At 40.2% G+C, this 24,965-nt stretch overlaps 1 protein-coding gene across 1 annotated transcript in view; it reads right to left on the reverse strand.

The window, feature by feature from the left end:
• Window positions 1–570: 570 nt before the first annotated feature.
• suclg2 (succinate-CoA ligase GDP-forming subunit beta) overlaps window positions 571–24,965 on the reverse strand; it is an 84,903-nt gene continuing 60,508 nt past the window's right edge. The window contains exons 10-11 of the mRNA XM_010737238.3: window positions 8,812–8,932; window positions 571–1,517 (exon numbers count right to left, since the gene is read on the reverse strand). Of these exons, the coding sequence (XP_010735540.3) occupies window positions 1,405–1,517; window positions 8,812–8,932 (234 nt within the window). The 3' untranslated portion in view covers window positions 571–1,404. The remainder of the gene's footprint in view (window positions 1,518–8,811; window positions 8,933–24,965) is intronic.

Below are 24,965 nucleotides of genomic sequence, written 5' to 3' on the forward strand. Positions count from 1 at the left end.
CTAAATTATTTATTAAGAACACAACTGGCAATTAATCAATAATAAAGGCAGCCCCACAGGCAACACAAACGGGAGCATACTGTATTTCCTAACTTTTTTGCTTGGTGCCAGAGTTACCGGTTTGGTCAGCTTCCAACACAACAAATGAACTCAAATTAAACCCATCCTTCCTTTTAAACTGCAACGGACTGAACCTAAACATATTAGAGTATGTGACCTTTAGACTAAACATACAGTAAATTCATCTGAAGTAAAAACTTGGCATAATGCAGCCAGCGTTGGTAAGGAGAAGGGGAATTACTTGGAATAAGCACCTCCTGTATATTCAAAGGTTACCTCGAGTCTGGACTGTGTTTCTTTGCTCAGGTAGTCAATAGTGAGCTCAAAGGCTCAAAGGCACGCAACTGTACGAACTGCTGAGGGTCTGCTTCCCCCACTGACATTAGCTTTATCCTGCAAACTTACTCTCTCCAGAAAAAGTCAGCAGAAGCAGTGCAATCACAGTTTTTTTTCTTCCTTACTTTCCATACGCTTTTGTCTTTTTCCCCGAGGAAATAAACAACACAGCAATCTTGAAATATTTGTTTTTAATCTCTCAAATTATATACACAGTTTTCACACTGTATTCAAGATATCGTGTCAATATACATTCATAATTATAAAAAAATCTAAGTACAATTGTATATTTGATTTAGTTCTCTCGACATCTCTCTGTATGAAACTACTGCTAGGATAGATTACAAAACTTTCATCATCTAGGCACAGATAACACTGTTTCCCATAGAGCACCTAACAAATAAGACACGGTGTACAAAATTCACAGCATGGGCACTTCATCCACCTCATTGAGAGATAGACAAGGCATTGGATGGATTCATGAAGTGGCTAAAAAAACAGGCTGATTGATTCAAAGTCCATGAAGTGCCATTAAATGATTTCACAACTCATGAACTGGCTGTTTTTTCAGAAAGAGTCTGACTTTAGAGTACCTAAAGCTGAGTTTAGAGGTGCTAATGGGAGAACTTCTCATATATTTCCAATATTTCATTCAAATGCCATAATATAATGGAATGCACAAAGTGTTGGGTCTCCATCCAATTTCACAGGAGATTTGACAAGATTGTGTTGACTTCAACAAGCCTGCGAGTGATTTATTCCAATTAATATGCTTTTGATTCAGAAAAAAAAATGATGGAAGTTAATTTGCAGAGCCGGGAGAAGAACAGATACTGAGCAAATAAAAGCTCCAAATATTTGGAAGCTAGTGTTAAAATAACAAAGGTAAAGTCCTATGAGAGCCAAGGCTCAAAGTCCTGGAGGTCTGCATGTGTATGAAAAGGCTGACGGTGCTGATCTGAGGATGAATGTTGGTGTTGGGGGGGACAGAGTTACATTGAGAGTTTTCTATTTCTTGATGGCAGCCACTGCTTTCCTGGCAGCGTCATCCAGGTTTTCTGCTGCTGTGATGGGCAGGCCGCTCTCCGTCAGAATCCTCTTGGCCTCGTTGACGTTGGTCCCTAGCAGACACGGGAAAAACAGTTACAACAGGCAACAACAAAAAATTGGCCAAACAAGGTTGAACCTAATCTGCTGCCTGTGCTGATCTAAAAACCACATGGTGTGAAAGACGAAGAGCTCCTTTGGAGGAATCAAGGCACATGATGACAGATGGATGGAGTTATGGGTGAGCGGTGGCAAATTCAACTGCTGATCCGAAAGCAGCTTTGTCTGTGAACAATGTCAGCGAGGCAAGAGGGCAATTTGTTTGTGTGTGTGTGTGTGTTCCCCCTGGCTGCAGGGAGGTCAGGAGTAGCAGGTGCTCGGTGATATGGTGGCGTTCATGCCCCGGTAGACCCGCAACCAACCAGAGACGGAGAGAGAGAGAGACCCAGGGACGGTCTCCACAACCCTGAGGCTCTACACACTGAGCTGGCTGCCTCTCAGTGCTGCACATGGCGAAGCCAAACACCAGGCCTGACATGCCTGTCACAACATAGGGCAGGGTGCACTGCAGTGGACGGAAGGACACGGAGAGCGAGAGGATGGCGGTGGAGAGAGGGAGTGAATGAGAAGGGAGAGAGGGAGGGAGGGAGGGAGTGGAGAGAGAGGGCAATGGAGTGAAAGGTCAAATGAAGCAGAATCGCCCACGCTGCTAAAAACAACAAAAGCCAGCTGTTTATGTGGCATTTAGTGATTTCACACATGAAGATGTGATGGCAAAGAAAAGGCCAACCATTCTCTCCTCTATATATTCTTAAAACATTATTTTCTTTTCATTTATTTCTTATCACGACACTGCTGCAATGCCTGAATTCTTCCTGAGGACCAATAAAAGTTTATCTTATTTCTAAAATAGTCATCAAGTATAAACAATAATCTTGTTAGGGCTGGTTGATAAATGTTATGCCCTACATGTAGAGCTGCAAAATTAGCAGGGAATGCCTTGATGAGCATTCATCTTTAAGCAGAAAATCCACTGTAAATGTTTGCTGCTTTTCTTTGACAGTAAACTGTTGGACTGCCGGTCGGTCAAAGCAAGACATTTGGGAAAGGTCAGTGGTGACGGCGGTTTGACATTTTATTGATGAAACCATTAATCATAAAATTAATCTGTAGGCTAATCAATGATGAAAACAATCAATATTGTGCAGTTTTTACTGTATGTGTGTAATTAAAAATATGTGATGTGACAGCAATTACCACTTGTGTGCACTGGTGTCTCTTTGCGTTCACTTTGACCAAGTCTCTGGGTGTAGCTGTTTTTGTGTGTGTGTGCCTAAGTGCGTTTGTGTGTGTGCTTAAGTGTCTGTGTGTGTGCATGCTCAGACGCTTACAGGTTGACCTTAGCTCTCCTGCCTGGCGTGTAATTAAGACTGCATGATATGTGAATTCTCCGGAGGCCCGGCCACCCTGATCAATAGACCTTTCATGAGGAATTCTATTACCAGCGCCACTTAACGCCTAATATTTCATCTCTTTTGTCCAGCCAGATAATAAGTCATTCCAAACACATTTCTGCAGACTCAAACTCCAAACAATCAATTCAACAATGTAATTAATTAGAGTAAGAGCAGGAAGAGGCCTTGCTGTGGCACATAAACATGGGATTATGTATCCCAAGTCATCTTCTGATCAAATAGCATTGCATATTCTCTGTCTGTGTCAGACAGATAAATATGTACTCACAACCGGCGAGGCCGTCAGTCAACGTGAGGAGAGGGGGCGTCAGTACTGTAATAAGTCTGACCTGAGAACTTCAGCGGGCTTTGACGGTTCTCTATTATCATAATGACGGGCTTATCTGTCAGCTGATTAAAACAAAGTTGCAGCACAAGAGACAGAAGATAAAACTGTGGGAGGACAGTGTGTGCTCACAGCAAATACATAATGCAAGAGATGTTCTGAAAAGACAAATATGCCTATGGAAAGTGTATATGGCACTGAAATAAAGTAAACAACACATGCATTTCTGCTATTTTTTCATCCCATAAATATTCATGAGAAGCTGGAGTGTGTGTGTGGCGTTATTTACACACTACCTGTGTTATCCATGTAATGCGTGAGGGGGGAATCGCACATCTGTGGGAGTGCGAAAGAAAAGACGTGCACTTATGTCAGTTTTTTTTTTCTTTTCATGTAAGTGTGTGTGTATGTGTGTGTGTGTGTGTGTGTGTGTGTGTGTGTGTGTGTGAGTGCAGTTCCACTGTGAGCAGTAGGGAGCACTGATAGCTCACAGCAGCAAAGAAAAGGACAGAGCCCAGCAGGAAACAGCACCACTAGATGTGTGTATGTGTGTGTGTGTGTGTGTGTGTGTGTGTGTGCGTGTGAGTATGGCAAGTATATGAATGTGTGTGTTCACCTGCAGCCACTAGGTGCTGCCAGAGACCTATTCACCGCCTGGACCCAGAGACATACAGTATACTGTATAAAGCACACATGCGTGAGGCATACACGCAGAGACACTTTCATTTTGAAAACTTCAAAATCAAATTCAATGTGATTAACTTTAAAGAATGACATTAGAATTGAGAAAAAAAGAAAGATTTGTACTGTCTTACTTAGTATGGAACAGAAAATAATCCTATTATACTGGGTTTATGGGCTTATTCATCAGGACCAATGATTAATTAGTACAGCAAGTGAGATTTCTGGCTCTGAACTTTGTTTTCTAACAAGCATGTATTGGAATTTACATTAAATCGCAATCCACACCACCACCACTTTTTCCCCCCACAAGGCTGTTCCAAAACTGCTGAAGGATGGATCAGCTGATCGGCCTCACAGCACAGCTCAGCTGCATATCTTTCAAGCCAAAACAACAAGAGACCAGACAGCGTTAAGCATTTTGCCATGTGATATATTGCCACTTCACAGCACATTTCTGTTGGATCTCCGCTCTAATTAGCAAGCTTATTTGTGATTATTGTGAAAATGTCACTTTAATGTGTGAGTCAATTACAGGCCACCATATTTCAGCAAGATAATAAGGCTTGGGGATGTGCCAAAGACTTGTGCCAGAGGAGTTCTGTTGATGCTGCCGTTTCTACATTTGTAACTAATTCTGTTTAAACAAACTGATTTTCGTGAAGACCAGAAAAGAGAAGGAGACAGACCTAGTCTCTGACCTACAGAGAAACTCTAAAGTTCTCATGGGAAAGACAGAGTTTGTTGTCGTAGAAGTTAAAGATAAGAAAACAAAGCCTGATTTCGATAAGCCTGATAACTTATCCAAATCTGTTTCTGTGGTTGTTAGCTTGATAAATGTCCTCTAAACTTTGTTTTCAATTGAAGTGAGACTATGAAGAAGCAACAGCTTCTTCATTTTACACGTCGATAGTTAATCTCACAAGTGATAAAACACATTTTGGTTCAATTCTGTACACCTGCAAGTGTCGCTGCTACAAGCTTACTTGGTCTGATTTGAGCTAATGATGGCTGACAACTTGAGATAAACATTTCGGTGTGAATGACACCGCAGATACCGACTCGCTACGTTGTAGCAGTTACTTTGGGCCTTTTTCACAGGAGCAGACATTTTTTGCACAGTAGTTGTTATCCAAAACAATAATGATGGCTCTGTTCTATTCAAGTGTCTCAGTACGCTATGAGAGTGTGACACCGAGCCGACATGAATAATAAGTTATCACTGTTCTTATTATTTACACCTGTGCTTTTGTTACTGTGTCTTCGCTGAAAAGGATCTATTATCTTGTCACTTTTGGTCACTCCCGTGTTCAGAAAAGGTTCTTAGCTGTACTTTAAGGTTTTTTTTTTCTTTTCTTCTGGCACAAAAAAGGTAAATCATAACACCTGTCAAATTAGCTGAATACTTGTGTCTGGGTAAAGACAAATCTTCTTTTGACTATAGTAATAAAAAGGTGAATGAACGTTAAGTATCTGTATGTTTGCTTTGGCAGATAGTCAACGCTGCCTGGCAACACAACTGAGATTCTCCTTCCATCATCATCATGTTTTGACACCAGGACAGCTGATATATATACTGATATAAATTAAATTAGTTATGAAAAAAATTAAACAAATCAAAACAGTTCATAATATCACTGAGGGATATTATAGGGATATATCAGGATCTCACTACTTCAGTTCCCTTGAATAACTGGTGTGAAAAACATTTCCTTTCATCACTGAATGTCATCACACTTTTGACTTTTGAGTTTGAATCCTCAAAATAATCAGGACCAAACAGTGCAAGTTTTCCCTTCTCAGCCAAAAACGGATGAGCCCTGCTCCTCCCTCCTTCATCCTGCGCGTCAAACATCAAATGCTCCTCATTGGAACGCGAAGCGAGATACTCCTGAACAGTGCAGACGTCTTTCCTTTGATGTGCTAGCCAGTCATTAATCAAACTTTTCACGTTTCTCATGCTGTCTAGACTCTTGTTTAAGAGAAACACACACGCACACACAAACACAGCCACTATAGCTACAGTAATATAGTAGATTTAAAAAGCATCTCTGGCATTGACAGCTTATAAAATGCATCTCGTAACAAGACTCATAAAAAAAAACCCCACATTGTATTAACAAATAACATCACAGTATTCAGTGTTTGTGCATCTGAAGGGGAGCAAAGGCTGGAAAACACTGAAATGCTGGTCATTGTTTAATATTTGCACCTTAACATTTAGCAAATGTGTAGATTTGAAAGGCTAAAAACAGGTCAGATCACTGTCAAAACAAGCCAGTGTGTGCAGATGTATTTATGTGGCAAGTGTGTGTATGTGTGTGCGTACACACGCATACCTGTTGTTGTGTGTGTGTACAGCGTGTGTGCAGCAGAGGGCTATTTAAGCTGTAATGACACTGTCAGGACTGAAAAGGCCATCGCAACCGTACTACAGGGCCTCGCATCTCTTTTTAATTAAATGGGAGAAAAATAGCTCCTTTCGAGGAGCGAACAGCCTCCACTGTTATGCAGACAGTTTGGGAATGGCTCTGTAAATCAACAGGCCAGGGAACAGAGTTGAACGAATGCAGTCACCTTTTTCCCAGGACTCTGAGGGCTGTTTAAAGGGAAATCTTTCCATGTTGGCAGACAGCAGGTTCACACTGTGGCCAAAGGGGGCAGTACAGTACTTCCCCAGGTATCTCTTCCTATCTATACCTTAAGTACTGTGTGTACAAGTGTGTCTTTATGTGTGTTCTGTTCTTAATCAGTTGAATGTACAATCTATAAACACAAGTGTTAATACTGCAGACTGGGTGTGATGCAGTTAGACTTTCTTATCAGCCCACAATAAACACTTCAACCCTATCAACTAATTCCACTCTATCAGCATCTCCACCACATGGCTGCTCTCCTACACATATGGGAATATGTAATTCTCCACCAATGAAATCAACCCAGGCCTTTTAAAAGAGCTTTCCCAATTAAAAGTGTGCCAGTTAATCCATCCTGATCCCGTTGAAGAGCGCTGGGCCGTTCTCACTGCCCTGCGGTCAGCCCAGCAAGCTGAGCTGATTGATTCTGACCAATCTTCTCCAAAAGACTGCAGCCCAGGACGTAATGACCCAGAGCTAAAGCTTGGATTAGGCCCCGGCCAGGAAAACGTGGTTGGACCAACCACCAACAGTGACCTTCTGGTCTCAGTCTGTTTGTGAGTTAGGTTGAATTACATGGCCTACTATGAAAAATCTGTTGTGACTAATTTAGGGTCTGTTTTGATTGCTAATCCGGTCGCTTGCATGGCGACACATTTCAGCTGTTGTGTACTCGCTCTTCAGCCACATGGTCAATTGGCAACACGAGATAGTGGATGGAAATTACACAGATTCATATTTTTCACCTTGAGCGTTTGAACTGGCACCAGTGTTTAACTTTGTGTGCAGTGGTAATGTGTAGGGTTTGGGTTTAAGCCACACATCTGTCCTTGTTCGAGCTTCAGTTTTGGTTCAGGTGCAAAGTTATTTCAGATGGAAAAAAAAAAAGGCAGTGATATATTACTCACCTGCGTGAAATTTGCTTGTGTTTAAAGGGAAACAGTAAAAACAATGTCACAAATTCTTTGGGGAAGGTGATCATGATTTACAGCCCGACCTTTCCTAAATGTATCTATCTACTGGTGTGTGTGTGTGTGTGTGCGTGTTAACAGGCATCATTTGATTGAGAACAAAAACCTTTGGTGTTAATATGACAACTAAACTTTACACACTCCATTGTTCTCAGAGCAGCCACATTCATACTGCAGTGTAGTACATCTGTGCACGGTTCTAGAAACCGCTTACACACCCTGACCTACAAACCATATTAGCAAAGAGTGTGAGGACGTACAGTATGAAGAGTTGAGGGCTGACACACACACACACACACACACACACACACACACACACACACACACACACAAACACACAAGCACTCACACTATATACTCCCCTGCTCTCTGCTCTGGACACACCACTCAGCAGGAACTTGACAATTAAACTAACCACCAACTGGCCCCACGCCTCCGGGAGTCACCGCTGCCATCTAACCCACACACATGCATACACATACACACACATATGCATACACATACACACACACACACACACACACATGCATACACACACGCACACACACAACTGAACAGGTTTCATTAGCATATACAGGTGAAAGGTGAGGCAATCAGTGCCGTCTCTACTGTTATTCTGGCTGGCGCTAATGACGGGTGCGGCAAAATGTGACACGTGTGAGAAATGCACTGCTGTTCTTACGGGGACACTGGGCCACAATGAAGATGGATAGGCTCCAGAGAGTACAGCAGCAATAATACAATGGCTTCAAAGTTTAAACCAAGGTGGGGAGGAGGTGCTCTAAATCTTGCCGCACTCATGCTGTTAACCAATTACACTATATACCCAATACATTTAAAATCAGATACAACTAACATTATCAGTCATCGTTTACGTGCTTTATGTCATGGAAGCTGAAGATAGTAGCTACATGGGGATAGCCGTCTTAGTGCAGGTAGGTCAAAGAGGTAACAAGAGCTAGGGTACAGAGATGTTGGCGTTAAGAGATGATGGATACTGATGAGCCCTGATGTCATTTGGCACCTCATGAAGATGAGTGACAAGCCCCGGAGGTGAAAACTTGTTTTTAAATTGTATGTTTAAGGCAAGTGTCATTAACCAGCATCATCAGGAAATCCTCAATGAGGTCATGTGCTTTCATTCCAGGCCAGATGGAGATCAATGGTTGGAATTCCTGAGGTACAATGTGTATTGTGTATTGTTTTGAGTGTCACTGGGGAATAGAGGGTGAGGCCAAGTTTAGATTTCTTTGTGTGCGTGTGTGTCTGTGCATTCCCACCTTCAAGCCTGACCACCAGCGGCACCTTCAGCTCCAGCTCTCGACAGGCCTTGGTGATGCCGTTGGCGATGATGGCACAGTTGACGATCCCACCAAAGATGTTGACCAGGATGGCTTCAACCTGTGAAAGAAGAGAATCAATACATGATTTAATCCAGTGGCAGAGACACACTAAATAACCTGATATATTTTTCATCTTCCATCTGTGTGTCATCGCGATGAAAAGGGAGAGCACTGCATCAGCTCTGAACCCTGAAATGCATGTGGAAAGTGGTGTTGTGTCAAAGATGTGTGTCCAAACTGAAGCACAAAACAAAATGTCAGCCGTTGACAAATCCTTTGCGGGTTCACTCATATGTCCAGTACAGCTGGAAACACGCCTCACCACATCAGTGCAAAGCTAATTGTGTCAAGGTTCAAATCTCACATCTAAAACATAAATCATTTAGCAGGGCAGCTCTGTGTGCAATAGGTCATGCACTTGCTATTCACCCCGAGGGCTAAACAACACTGTCCAACTGTAGGCAGAATAAAGTGATATATTATTGAAGTTAAGAGGACATCAACATGAGAAAAAAGGCAACACTGGGGTTGAATAATAAAGCCATATTTCAATGGGAAGCGGTGAGATGACAGACAACATATGCTACACACCTCCCTGGTTTTCAGACCATGTAAGAGGACTGAGCCATGTAGCATATTTTGCCTTTAAAACTAATTTACATACCATGTGTGGGACAAAACAACAACAAAAAAACAAAAACTGGCTAGTGAAAAAATAAAATAGAAACACGTCCACGTCCAATAGTCAGTCCCCATCCTGCTAGTAAATGTAAAGATATCCTTTGCTTCTATGACTCCACGTTCGTTTCCCTGAAGGCCAGCAAGAACAAAGAACAAACCTTGGAGTTTTGAACACGCAAAGTTGTGTCAAACAAACTCACTGTCTGAACTATGTTCACTTCAGTTGTCTTGCAGTGTCTTTGCAAAAGCTATTTCCAACTTTCTTACAAAATGAGCACCAAACTGATATCACTAAGTAGTGAAGCAAGGCAGCTCGTGTGTGTGCTTGTGTGTGTGTGTGTGTGTGTGTGTGATTACACTAACAATCTAGCACTTGGTAATTACCCTGGCTAGCTCAGTGGAAAAGTAGACTGAGAGCACACAGGATTAATCCTCCATGTTTGTTTATAATCACTGCTAATCTGTTAGCGCCGATTTGGATGAGCAGTTTGTGGGAGTGTGCGCGTGTGTGTGCACTGTGTATGTTTTCACTGTGTGGTAATGATGTTTATAGGGAGAGAAGATCAAGGGCCTGGATAGCTATCAGAACGACAGCCATGGCATTGTCCTCTATGCGCTTATCCAAATGAGCATCTCCTTATAAACAGCAGAGAACGATACAAGACTAGGAGAGAGCTCCAAAACAAACACAGACGTAGGCAGTGGCATAAAGACTCAGACGCCATGCAAAGAAATTGAGCAAGCTGTTAGGTCAACACAGAGTACTGTTTCATGCTGATTAAGTATATCACAGAGGGATGTGACCGGGAACGCAAAAAACAAAGGGAAAAGGCAAGCAAACATTAGCCCTTAACTGCAAAGAAACATGATTCAGATGTCAAAATGAAGCATGACCTTCCAGATTATATATAAAATTATGTATCATGAGGTGTTCCATATATATTACAATAACGGTTTACTGTTATTAAAAAAAGCCAGTTACTAAAAAAAAAAAAAAGGTACAGTATCAGTTTAAACTATGTTGAAGATACTATGTTATTATTTACTTTAACATATGTTAACACATGAAGGATACAAATTTTAATTTAAAACATCAAAAAAGAATCGACAGGGCTGTTAATGTTAACGTTGGCTATTTAGCCAAAGCTTCTAAATGTAGCTACTTGTATAACATTACTGACAGTCTTAATATGTTCCTTGTTTCTTACATTAGTAGTGTGCACCCCAACCTTCTGGTAATATGCTGCCCCCAATTAGTTTGGAGTATAAATTTGACAAGGGGGTTGATTCGTACATATAGCTCCTTTAACAAACACCTGCCGGGCAATTATTGTAATTTTAATGGGAGCCATTATTTAGGAAGTGTAATCTCTTTTGCAAGAAAAAAATATCTTGTATTAGTGCATTACAGTGTCTGTTATATTGTAGCTCTGTAAAAGGGGCCCTCGAGCGTTTTAGCATTGCACTTCAATTAAGTTGAGGAAATAATAATTAAAACATTAATACAAGAGTGACCAGATTCAAAGCAGCAGAGGCTGAGATATCCTGACTTTGTCCTTAGTATGGGTCAAACTGGGGACAGAAGTCCCCTTACCTTATTCTGCGGTGAATGCCTACATATTTCAAAGTCTATGCCTGTGTGGCCAATCTGAAATAAGACATGAACAGGTTTATTTTCTTAGACTTGGGCTTGCTTTAGAGCCACTGAAGACATTATATGACTGTTTTCAGAGGATGAACAGCAATCTTGGTGACAAGTAAACTTATCTTCAAGTGTAGAATTAGTAGATTGCCCTTTAATGTAAAGTGGCAATCATATTTAAAGGAAATAATGTTGTTCATTTCCGCCTGTAGGACTGATACTATATGAATAAAAAGAATCTGTTCCATCACTGTATTCATCACATACTGATGTATATGTGGACGTGTTGTCTGGCAAAAACGGAGTTAACTGAGCTAACCGACACCCCTGTTCACAAACTTTTTGAAGAAAATTACTATATTAGCGATATGGTCTATTCAACGACCAGCATGAATGTAAATATGTGAAGAGTGCCAGACAGTGAAAAGACTGCATGAAAGTTCAGTGGTAGAAAAAAACGCAGACAGAAAGAAAGAGGTGTGAAATGATACCGGCTCGTTGGTTCTCAAACGTCAGCCGTGTATCGAGCAGTTCTTCTGACAGCCTGTTAGACGTGATCTGCAGTTCACAGACTGTATGTGTGTGTGTGTGTATGTCCGTTCTAGGCAGCCTCAGGCCACATTTGTGAATGTGTTTTTCCACTTTCTGGTGCAGTGGGTCAACATTACCGTTATGAATTTGTATACAGCCAATCAAGTAATTAAAAAAATAAAGGAGGGATCCATGTCTGGTAGATTGTAGATTGATTGAACCTGCATTCCTAGCACATGCAAAACACAATGCATTAACAATAGAATGCATTTAATGTGAAAGAAGTGTAAGACTGGTCTCTATGTAAGATAGTAGAGGTGGAGCCAAAGCAACTTTATGACATTAATATCTTTACAACTGTACAAGATAGACTTTACATACTGTATCACACGGTTTGACTCAGCCTCACAAAAACATGAGCACACACACACACACACACACACACACACACACACACACACACACACACACACAGAGCATTATCTGGCCCCACTGGGGGGCAGCAGAGATTTAGATGCCTTTTTGCAGCCTCATGAGAGAAGGCTCTATTCTCACCCTATCTGCAGCCCATTTTTCAACCCTGTCTCTATTGGGAAGAACCATATTTCTTCCATTCATGCGTCTACTATTGACACCCATGTATATTAATGATACATAAGACGTGATTTATATGTCTTGGCACAGAGGTAAATGTAGTATATAGAAATATGGATGTGGCAAAGACTCAGTTGCTCTTTGCTGGAAGTTTTTTAAAAATATTTTTTTATTATAATTTCTCTGGTTTTGGTTTACAAGCAAGCATGCATACATGCCTAAGTAACATTCATTTCCCTGTTTAACAAAAAGGGACAATCAATATAAGATTTAAAAAGACATTTAATGTAAAACTTCTACCACTTCTGCCATTTCCAAGTAAAGATCACAAATGCAGAGCTACAACGCCCACACACACAACCAACTCACTGTAATTTGAAGAGAGATAATGTGATACTGTGTGTGTGCACCGAGGGAACGCAGCCTTAAATTGAAAATATGCAGGGAGACTGGAGGTAAAGGAGCAGAAAAAGAAAAAAATCATATTCAACTTTTGAAACGTGTTCTTTCCTGGGACATTCAGTTCTAAAATGCAAGATATACTCTGGTCAAGCACTCTGGCCTTTCTTTGGTAGACTGTGCACATTAGTTTTAAAATATATTGCTTCTCTTTAGCAAAACACTGGTCTGTACGGGGGTTAAAATGCCACAATGATGAACTGAAGAAAAAGAATCTGAGCCATATTTAGGGTCAATCTTCTTGGTTTGATGCCCTCTCCAATCAAAAAAAAAAGTCTAACCATGCTCTGTTACATTCAGCTCAGAGTCTCAGAAATCCAGCCTTAAGGTATGAAATAACGCTGTACACTACAATCCATCTATATTCTCCAACATCACACTCTGACACACTCTGTAGTAGCATTTTACCTCCTGTCACAGAACCAAGTACAGCCTCTTTCCTTAAAGGCATTCATTTCAGGTGAGCTAACTTGGCAGCTGGGTGGATTTCTTTCATCAGAGCTCAGCATAAAGGCATCAGGTGTAATGTGCCAGCTCGCTTTTTTTTTTAGAGGATCTTTGTGTGTTCTTTCAGGCAGTACTATGGCATGAGCTGATGCATTTTACCTGGGTGCCGGAGAAATGATTCAGATTTTACAAAACAGGATCATTGCTGCTGGCATTGCGATACCGTGCCAAGGCTTTTTTGCGTCGAAGTCAAAAAAGGGCCTTCACAAGAGAAACAGGCTTTTCTGCCTGCTATTATACGCCTCACTAACTGCATTTAGGGCAAGTAAAAAAATGTTGCCCAGACAATTTGACATGCTCATGTGGTTGTATATTGTATTCCTCCCGTCTCTGTATTTTCGTTGAATGTGTCTTGAATGCATGTTCGACAAAATATGTATGTTGTCAAATTATGTTGATGGTCATTTGTATGGATTGGGCAAAGAAGATGACACGACATATTCAGAAGGTCTTCGTATTCCTTCCACAGGCTGATAAATAGCAAAATAACCACAATGTACTTTTCCCCTCCAAGTTTTAACCCCAGGGGGGAATAAGGCATTGTATTGCTTCTCATTCTGTAAGGCTCCTCGTCACAAGTTTTGCGTGCGTTGCAAAATTATCACACAAATACACATTTTCATGCCCATATCCCTGTTAAGCGCCACTAATCACTCTGTAGAAAAAGGGAAAGCATCTTGTTTCTTTTGTTACCAGCAAGCAGATAGGAGTAGAAAAAGTACTGAAGATGGGTGTGTGTCTCTCTGCGGCCTATTAAGGGCTATTGTTCTGTCTTATCTACTGGAGACAGCCTGTACTGTCACAGCCTGCTCTGGCAGGCCTTGTTTATTTGTTTTCGATCTGCTGGGGGCCCTGTGCTCGGCCCTGGGGCCACAGGTTAACATGCACGGCTTCCAAATCAAGGCAGGCCCTGCTGGCTCTAATCACACATCTTGGAATGATGCGACTGTTGGTGAGAAACGATTATTTGGTTTCTGTCCACATTTGAAGCTAGAAGATAGGAGAAAATTGGTTTACATGGAGTGTTGTTTAGGATTTCGTAACATATGTTTTGTTTGGACTTGATTTCACAGCTTCTACCTGTCATGCTACATCCGCACTACAAAGTACTGAGCTTATCTACGTCCCATTTACTTTAGGTAATGGGATACCAAAAGGCATGTGAGAACTAGATACACCTAGACCCATGTGAAATTATGGAATTACTGATTAGATATAATATACTGAATTCCCCACACAAAGCTAAAATTGTGGCAATATCAAATTATCACAGCAGAGCATTGCTGATACATGTTTGGATATAGATGACAAACAAAAAAATACAGCCTTGTCTACATAGTCTGCACTAATAAGCAATATCCTGCTTCGTTACAAAAGATAAAAAGGTAAACACTGTCTGTCACCACACAGCATTCACTTTAGACACAGCCAACGGTTTCTTAGAATCATTTAATTCCTTGAAATTGTTCACGCTGTGTATTTGTGCTTCATGTCACAACAAAATGATAAGGCTAGATGGATGAAAAGAAAAGCAAGATTTCACATGTTCTTTGTCATATGTGTAGGAAGCATAAAATGAGCAGGTCGAGCCTTATAACAAAGATGTTCATATGGCAATGTTTTGTACTGCGTTTACTTCTCTGAGCATCAAATCTGCCAAACTGAGGAGCTATTTTGCCTGTGCAAATCTATTCTTAGAGAGGATACAGAACAAGAAAGAGAGAATGACACAAAGACAGACTGAGTGAAAAGAAGGTCTTCAAGTCAGAGAGTGAGGCGAAGTGAAACAGATGGAGGAAGAGAGATGGAGAAGAAAAGAGACGAAGAGAAGCGATGGGAAGTGGTGCGGTCCCTGGCTTCTATTGAAGACTAGGATTGGCCCTGGCAAGGAGGGATAAGAGGGAAATAATTATCCGGCCTGCTGAAGCATGACAGCCCCTTCTTGGGACTGTGGAGAGACAGACTGAGCGTTATGTCAAAGATTGGCCATGTCAACGGCGGAGACACCTCTTGACAGACAGCGGCATATGAAGTTTCACTTGACGGTAAAAAACCCACCGCAACAGGCAGCCAGATACTTGCCTGATCGATGTCCGGTGGAGACAAGGTTTCATCTGGGGGGCATAGAGATGTAATCACTGAACTCAGTCTACCATCTACATTACCTTATGTTAGTTCCTGTTTGCGTGTACCATTGATATTTCAAAGCCTTTGGATTGAAGGACTGAAATATGTAATCCAGTTCTCTCAAAACGTACTTCTATATATATATATCCATAGAAGTGTACTGTACTTGCTGTGGACAAGCTTTCCTCACTTCCTCAGAAAACATTATGCTGATCGCCTTAGTTATTCTTTTTTACAGCAAAGCCACATACAGTCACCGACACATACTATCCCGTCTCACATACTATCTATACACATACTGAGTCCTCAAGTCCTGCAGTACCATTTTACCGCATGAACTAGGATTGTCAAAACTATATCAATACTTTGATACCTTTTCAATACCACATGTTTAAACGATACAATCTCCCTTAATTATAGAGCAGGTAATATCAAAAACCTAAGTTACAAAAAACCCCATCTCCAATCGACAATCAGAAAATTTCCACCTTGCCGTCCTCCTTCTGCACGGTCTACTGACAATGACACAGATCTGCTGCAGAGACACAGAGGTATCTAGTATTACACTGAAGACATGGGAACAGCATTTACTTTACAAGCATGGACCAGGCAAAACAGCAGTCTACTAGAAATATGGAAATGTATTCAAATAAAATATAAAACTACTCCAGTTCTCCCCAGTCATTCTGTGGGAAACACTGCAACTGGTCCTCCATGGCTGTTCACTGGACTTTTTCTGTACCAGCACTATGTGCAGGTTATTCATTTACAAAAAGAGAAAAATGATCCTATATTGTGTGTCCAGAACTTTTTTCCTTTTTTTGCTGCGGTATCGAAACAGGTATTGAGCATTGCTTTTTAATACTAGTATTGTATAAAAGTTTAAAATTCTGGTATTGTAACAGCTGAAGCCTGAACCCTGCTCCACATTGATATTTCTTGCTCACATTTATCCACATCATTGAGTTTTCTCACATTCTCCACCGGCCAAGAGTATTTTATAAGCACTCCATGAGTCCACCCCCTTTGACTACACTTTTCTCTACAGGCCACAGAGAACAATCAAGGCAGAAGAGTTTGTGTGATGGTATGGGTGGGTAAGGAAAGTGTGAAGGAAATGAGGAAAGGTGAGACCTGACAGGATCCATATGACCACATAACAGAGGGGGCATTTGACAGTGCAGCTTGGAGGATATGTAGAGCTATGGATGAAGTTGCGTTGGGCAGCTTGCTGGTGTAGGAGCTAGGTTTCTTTAACATAGCCCAGTGAGAAGATTTGCAGCCAGAGATTTAGTCACTTCCAAACTAGCTGCAAAGAACATTTAATTTAGGGGGTGAACACGCATTACAATTTTTAAGTTACTTGCATTTATAATGAGTGTAACGACTGATTGGAACTAAATTGAATCAAGTTCGCTCCAGACTGGGCCAGTTGGTGTTGACAGTTGGGAGATAAAATGATACAGTCTGTGGCGTTTAATGATCGTAATTGTTCGCCTTCTGAGCGAGTCACTGCCAGAGATTCCCATTAAGATTATTCTAAACATGTTTGACAGGTGTGGGCAGCACAAATAATACTAATTAAACAAGAACTGTCTGGAAACATAAAAATAGTGTGTTGTGTCATGACAGAGAACTATTTTATAATTCCTTCCTCAATTCACACACCTGCTTTTTTTTTTTTAAACCTTTTGAATTTTCTTCTTAAATTTTTCTGTTTTTGCAGTCACGCAACATTTTTTGTGGGTTGCCCAGTGACACATTTTGATCATTGCCTACTTTATACTGTTTTACTTTAATTTTTAATTTATTTTAGATTCAGATTTTTTTTTTTTTTTTTTTTCTATAATGAAGATGAAGATTTTGACATTTTTGATTACAGGATCAAGGTCAAACTGTGACAGCAACCTCCTTGTCTTGTGATAAATTGATAAAAGGGGCTAGAGAGAAAGCACCATTGCTATGTTTGAGATTACAGTACTTTTGTAGCTCCTGCGTAACCATCAATATCTGTGGCTTACAGTTTCCTTCCACTTCTACGTTTCTCCACTTATTTTCATCCAACAGATATCACCCTCACTGTTAGGTAGCAGAACCATCGGAAGGCTTTTATTGTGAAGCAGTTACAAAAAATGCCATGGCATTTACCACTTTAGTAAAAGCACAACACATCATTAAGGTAAACATCTTCTACTGTTGTATCCCATCATATGGAAAACTCATGCTGTGAACACATCACAAGATCTGACTGCAGTTGCTCACTACATGTGTGACTCAGCATTGGATATTCCTAACTGTTTGGAAAAGGGCCAATAGTTAATGGAAGTTTGACTTTGAGTTTTGTGACAATATGTGCTTTATAACATGGATCATTATCTCCCTGGATGTATTTGAGGTTATGGTGGACATGAATGAATGCACCCAGTCAATGTTTAGGTATGCTGTTCAAATGAAAGCTTGCCAAGAAACATTCCTCATACTGTACCACCACAGCAAGCACAATGCTTCTGTGAATTCTGTTCAACCTGTCATCAACATGTTAGAAAATCAGGATTTGTCGAGATGGCATTACAACTCTATCCTCACGTGTAGATTTGTTATGCGTTCTCAACCTTTTTCTGTATGCCTTCACAGATTTTATACATCACTTTCACCTTCCCCTTTTTTCATTTGTGTGGAGGTTTTGGCATCTCTCACGTACTGCAAACTGCCACATTCAAGTGAGAGTGAGATATGATGAGGAGGTTAAAAAAAAAGTGCAATCTTTGTGAACAAAGTTACAATATGTTGCAGAGACATCCTGTCATCATTATTTTGATACACACACAAAGAAGACCTCATGTTGACACACTTTAAATTTAGGAGCGTATAATTGAAATGTGAATAAATGCTTGTTCCCATCCACTACCGTTATGTGAATATTAGGAGTCGATTCACAAGATAAGCAAGTGCTGTCAAATTTCCAGTTAGGAAACCAACAGATGAGGGTGCAACAAGCTGACGAAATTAAAAGAGCCAGCAGCTGAACTTCAAATGGTAAAAGGCAATGCAAAAAATATGACATTTCTATTTGTTTTATGTGTTTATGTGAGGAGGTTATATCTATTTGTGTTGAGAGCCTTGGGAGTGCTGAGGAAACGGAGCGGAAACAGGTAATCAGTCATGTGAGTTAAATGTTCTCTGTCAGAACTTGACGTGTGAACTTAAAATGTTTCCATCTCACATTAAGTACATGAACTGTTTTTCTGAAAAAGACAGATACTGCCGTAAGCGAGTGTAGAAAAACATTTTTTCAAACTTTTTTAATGCGATACTTCAAAATGTGCATCAAAATACATTTATGGAATACATGGCTATTGAGAGTGACAATGTGACAGTGATTATGTTTTTAATGTACCAGGGTGCCTCAAAGTCTGGAGGCTGAATATGAGGCCCAACTAAAAAAAACATACTTAAAAACATTTTTAAAAAAAAGTCACATCTCCCTTTACCATGGAGATGGAGGCAAGGTGTGCATGGTGTTGGCTTTGAGGTACAGTAGATCACCTTCTTGTTGAAGGGTTTGAAAGGCCTTTTAAAACCCTGGGCCTGTAGTAGACAGGGATGGGAATCAAGAACTGGCTCTGGTTGAGAACCGGTTCCGTGTGTTTCAATTCCATGGAATCGTTTGGCAGTTTATCTAACGATTCTCTTATCGATTCCAGAAAGCATAAATCACATCATGCTTAATGCTCAATGCTCGATTCCAGCAAGCACGACAAATTACGGCATGTAACTTACGCAAGTTTCGCACGTGCAGTGCAATGAGTAGTAAACAATGGCACCCACTCGGTTCAAACGCTCCAAAGTTTGGCTGCATTTTACCAAAACAGATGGCAACAGGGCGACTTGCAACCATTGTAAAGTGGAGATAACAGCGTTGGGAGGAAACACGACGAACATGCAGAAACATTTGCGCTGCCTACCATGTTAGCGCGATATGCTTCTTTGTAAAACATGCTATAACAGTTAACATTAAACGAATGCCTTCTGCATTACATTTAGAAGATGACCATGACGAGAGAGAGAGTCTGGCTGGCTCAGAGGCTAGCAGCTGTACTAGTACTCGTTCCAGTTCACTACCTCCTCTAGATGATGCTGATCAAACAGTTTGTTCTCCTTTTTTCCCAAATAAGAATCGATAAGAGAATCGATAAAGAATCGAATCGTTAAGCAGAATCGATAATGAAATCGTAAAAAATCTTATCAATTCCCATCCCTAGTAGTAGATTCAGTTCAAATGATACTTTTTTTCACATGTAGAATTGCCAACAATTATTAAGAATAAACTTAGTGATGTATTACCCCTGCCTCTTGCTCAGAACATAACCAATAACTTATGAAGGCAAGACAAGTATTCTGACCAATGTTGGCATGGCTGTGGGACATCAATTATTTGTTACATCTTTTGTGTGAATTAAATCTTACATGTCAATTTCTCCTGGACCAGAAATTTTGAAGCGGTACTTTCTTTTCCAGTGAACTGCCAAGTTCAAAGATGAACTGGAAAGAGTGCAAATCATCCTGTTTGCAATGAGAAATTGGTTGGGGGACTACTTTGATCTGTTAAACACGAAGAAAGCAGCAGTTTTTCTGGAAGATTTTGATAAAGGCCTGGGTGGCCACTGGTGGTTGGAAACTTAACTTAGCCTTTACAATTTTATTCCATTAATAATTCTGTATACCTCTTTTCCCCTTCATTTTTTATCCTGTCTGTTTGTAATATTTTGTCTTGAGCTTTGCGTGGATGCTTTGAATGTGCTGCTCATGTTCACATTCTTTTCTGTTCACAGCATGAGTTTTCCACATGATGGGATACAAGAGTAGAAGATGTTTACCTTAATAATGTGTTGTGCTTTTACTGAAGTCTACGACCTTTAAGATATATTATAATGAAATGAATTATTATACTTTCAGTAATGGTATTATTATTATTATTATGATGATTACAATTATTAAAACAAACAAACATAACAAAACACATTCTATAAAAAAAGGATATATTTTGAATGTATTTCATTTGTAGACAATATTGTATTTGCTCTACGCTAAAAAGAACATGCACTGTCTTGTTTGTGATTGATATATATTAAAAAATATATAAATTACATAATTTCGATTCAATCAATTCAATCTAGTATTTCTATCAGTCCTGAATATCTGCAGCTCTTTTTGTTAGGCTAACCACCAATCAGAGGTTAAAGTATCCTGCATGCAGCCTGGCAGGGGAACAAACAGTCAACAATGCACTTGCTGCTGCTCCTAAACATTACTGCAGTGAGCTCATGGTGGCCATCATCAAGTAAAGGCAACTCAGATGAATGTATCAAGGGTTGTTGCTTGATAATAGTGGTAAAGGGAAGGGATTGGTAAGGATTAGCTACATGGAAACTAATTAAGTAGCAACTGTGACCAATGTGAAATGATTCATGAATTTTGAAATTAGACAACAATAACACTGTTTTTGAACTTGAACTTCTCAACTTCTGTGTAGTTCTTTGAAATTTAAATATTGTTAAATTAATGAAATTTAACACTATATAGAAAGTAAAGGAAAATAGATACAAATCACTAGGAACATGCCGTGACACAGAGTGAGGAGGAGAGACACCAACCTCTGCGGTGAGTGGGAGGTTTGTCAGAAGTCAGCGAGGGATGTAGAACTCATCTCCTGCTGCTCACCTCAGGGTATCAGAATGCCCCTGAACCCACATCCAACTTACTGTACACGCAGCAACACACACACACACACTGTAAACCTATCAGCAGGCACACACACACACGAATTGGACTCAACAATTGGAGCCAGTGTAGGGCAGGCATATTATTCATCCCCAGAGGGTGTCGTGTCACTGCTGACAGGCAGACATAAATATTCCTCAACCTCTTCACCAAGGGTTAATGGCTGTCCATCAGGCAGCAATGAGACATGCAGGGCAGCATGGGCCTGGCGTAGACTCACAGTATGGGCACTTTCATTGGAATAGCAAGGTCACTTATGGAGATGAGAAAAACCAGGGAGGACAAGCAGCTCTGTGAATACTGTTTACATGGACATACATACATATATGTATGTCCAAATTGCAACCTGAAATCTTTCAAAATCAAATTTACATTTGAGTGCACTCACGCAGACTGAAGCGTTACCTAAGAAGCTGAGTATAGTTCCATGTTGTGTTGTGCTCTACTCTGCTCAAAGCATGAATTATTTTATTAAACTGAAGAAATGCATAATAGTTGGGGAATAACATACATAATCACCTCTGAGACTGGGTACAACAAACCAGCAGCTGAATATAAAAGAGCCAACATTTCCCACTTTGTTCCTAATGCTGCACGGCCAATCAAAATTAATTTATTGTAATGTATGCACACAGAAGGTCAATTATCCAAATGATTCCAGTTCAGATTGCACCTGATCTTGGGAGCCAATGAGCCATCGAAAGGGCAGATGGGTGTGCTTTGCAAGGCAAATCATCGCCCCAGCCCTTTTTTTTTGTCACCTCCCAACCATTTGCATGTCTAAATGTGCAGGCCATTCGCTCACATTTAGAGAAGCACATTCCACTAATGGATAAACATCTTAGCATTGTGTATGAGAAGTTATGTATAAAGTAGGTGTGAGCCATGGTCAACTGCTACAAATACAGTAGTCACCCAAAGCTAGTTTGACCAAAAGTAATCAAAAGGTAATAAAGATTGTTTTGTGATTCCATTACGGTGCGCACAAAGCCATCATTGTTTAAATGTTGGAATAAACAGAACCTAATTTTCCCATAATAATATCAAATACAATGCTTCCCAAATTTACAGTTCTTGAGTTCTTTTTAAAAGCACACTAGATGTTTTTTTTTTATAAGTTGACATGGGATGTGAGGGGCTTGTGTTTACAGTCATTTTCCAGTCCTACTTCTTGACCTTGTTTTCCTCCTATGCGATGGCCCCTGATGTTTCCTGTTTACACCTTTGGTTTTGTGATGGTGTTAGTTCTTCCATTGTTTCCCTTTTGGTTCTTTTATGCACCTTACAACATTCACACCACATCCTCACCCACCAAGCATGTGAACACAGGTGTCTTTCTGTGAGAGAATGGAACAGCAGGCGATAATGGTCTAGTGTGAAATTTCATCAAGTGAATTTCAAAGCATAGGCATAGCAATGACGCATGTTACATCACTCAAGAGAACTAACCTCATCAATTATGATGAATGAGGTTATCTCTATTTGCCATTGTCAACCATTGCCGTTTCACTTAAAGCCTCTCTATATAGTACCTCTTTCTAGAACCCACTGATTTGTTTTTCCATCCTTGTCAATGACAAAAAAGACAGATGACTGTTTTTGATGCTACTCAGCTCTGGCTAAATGAACAATTCAAAAATCGACAGAATACATATTTTTCTCTCCACTACAGCCATCTTTCCTTCCCTCACGTTCAGCCCCCTGTGGGTCCTGTGAGGTCTGGGTAAGCAAGTGCTAAATTGCCAGAAACACAAACCTGGTTGAAACAGATGGCCACAATCAGGGTTTAATTTTCAAAAAGCCAGACATGGATACATACACTGATTGGGCAATGTTAGCATGCTTACTCCATACTTTCTGTAGTTGCTGTAATGGGAGCTGTTACAAAAAAAATTCCCATGTCCTCGAGTTTCATCAAATGGAGATGTGGTCTGCTCTTGTATGCAAATACAAAGGATTTTTAGTTGTCTTTCAGGGGAGGGGGACCAATGGCTCCAAGCCTGACATTTTGCCCTGCAGACTTTTGATGGAGCTCTTGAGAACAGAGCAGCATATCAATTAGCCATTATGGGTTTGCTCAGGTATTAGAGGGATCAGAGAAACCAATAAAAGCCTCAAGAGGAAAAGGAAGAGGCTGAGTAGACTCCAGATCAATAGAGGTCTCATCTAGGGGCTTGCCCTATGTCAGGAAGGGCATATAAGGTTGAAAAATAATGAGACCTTTGAACTGCATACTGAAGGTATTATCCTAATGAAGACCTCAGACCATCAGTAATTTAACTCCTGATTACTTGTGGACATTTGAGAGCTGTACTGTATGTTTGAGCTGGTGACAATGGACTTGGTATATACCAGGTTAGTCCCAATGAGAAAAAAAATCCATCCTTTTATTTCTGAGTCACAGTAACGTACTAAAAACATATTTTTAAATTGCCAAAAAGCAATACATAACCAGCAAATTCATTGGTTGGAAACTATTTAAACACATTTTCTGGCGAATGACGAATCAAATGATGTTCGATTACATCAAAGATGGTGTAGTTATTGTGGTGGGATGTGCGGGACAAAATGTGGACAAAATTAATTTCACACTGGTGAGTCTATGAGGATGGATTGTTATATATTATATTGTTATATATATTATATACTTGTAAATAAATGTTTTTTAAATCCAACTGTTAGCATGTGTTAACATATGTTAAAAATATGTATCTCTAACCTGTGCTACTTCCACAAACATCTTCAATAAACAGTAGTATATTTTCCTCCCATATGTTTTTTCAATATTTTCTATTTAAAGAAAAGAAAAGAAGTTGGAAAGGTTAATGTCTGTACAGCCTCTTTTATTCACTGTGTCCATAGAAACGACAACAAAGGCAGCCATAAAGCTATGGTTTCCTTATACAGGAAAGAAAGTCATTTAATTTTCTACTCACTGCATAACTCATAAATGTTCCGAGGAGCTTAATATTTGGTTATTTGTGATGCTAATGATGTCCAAATTTGATACAGTTATAAACTGCTCTGTGAGTCATATGCCATACGCCATACTTTTTGCCTTGATTCAATGACATCAAGTTGCTCTTGCTTACACATTTTAACTGTACTGGATCTTAAAAACACTTTGCTTGTGTGATCAATTTATTTCTAGAAAACAGAATTTCACACATATTGTGTAGCAACCTTGAACCCAGGTAACTTAACATTTCCACTGGACACCATAACTGTGCTACAGCTGTGTCAAAACTGAATTATGAAAGGAATGTCATGGACATTATGGGTTATTCACTGCTGCGGGGGAAGGTGCCGCTGTTCAGTATACTGGCTGAATATATCCTATGTGGTTTAACATTTTAATATGACTTTGATTTGCATTCCAAGAAACCAAGTCTTTCACTCTTCCATCACACACAAAAGCACTGAAAGAGTCAAAGTAGGGCTAGGTGTGGGGGTCTTCAGTCCCACATCTCATTCGTTCTGCCACCCACTGTAGTAAAACTCCACTTAATTCATTTTTTTCCAGTCCATAAACTCTACCTCTAGCACCTTTAAAATCACCAGCGTGTTCTCCACTCCTGCCTTCAGTGAACCAGTGAGTGAGGTGCCACTCTCACCTCCAATCCGCACGTCTGCAGATAAACTCTTTCAGTTCCTTAAGAATAAACAGGGACACCCCCATCTCACCACTCTATCAACCCACTGTCCCATATACCAGTCAACCAAGAATGACTTGGACTATGTGTGTGTGTGTGTGCGCATGTGTGGCAGA

This window comes from Larimichthys crocea, chromosome VI (assembly GCF_000972845.2).
Source record: "Larimichthys crocea isolate SSNF chromosome VI, L_crocea_2.0, whole genome shotgun sequence".
Lineage (NCBI taxonomy): Eukaryota > Metazoa > Chordata > Actinopteri > Sciaenidae > Larimichthys > Larimichthys crocea.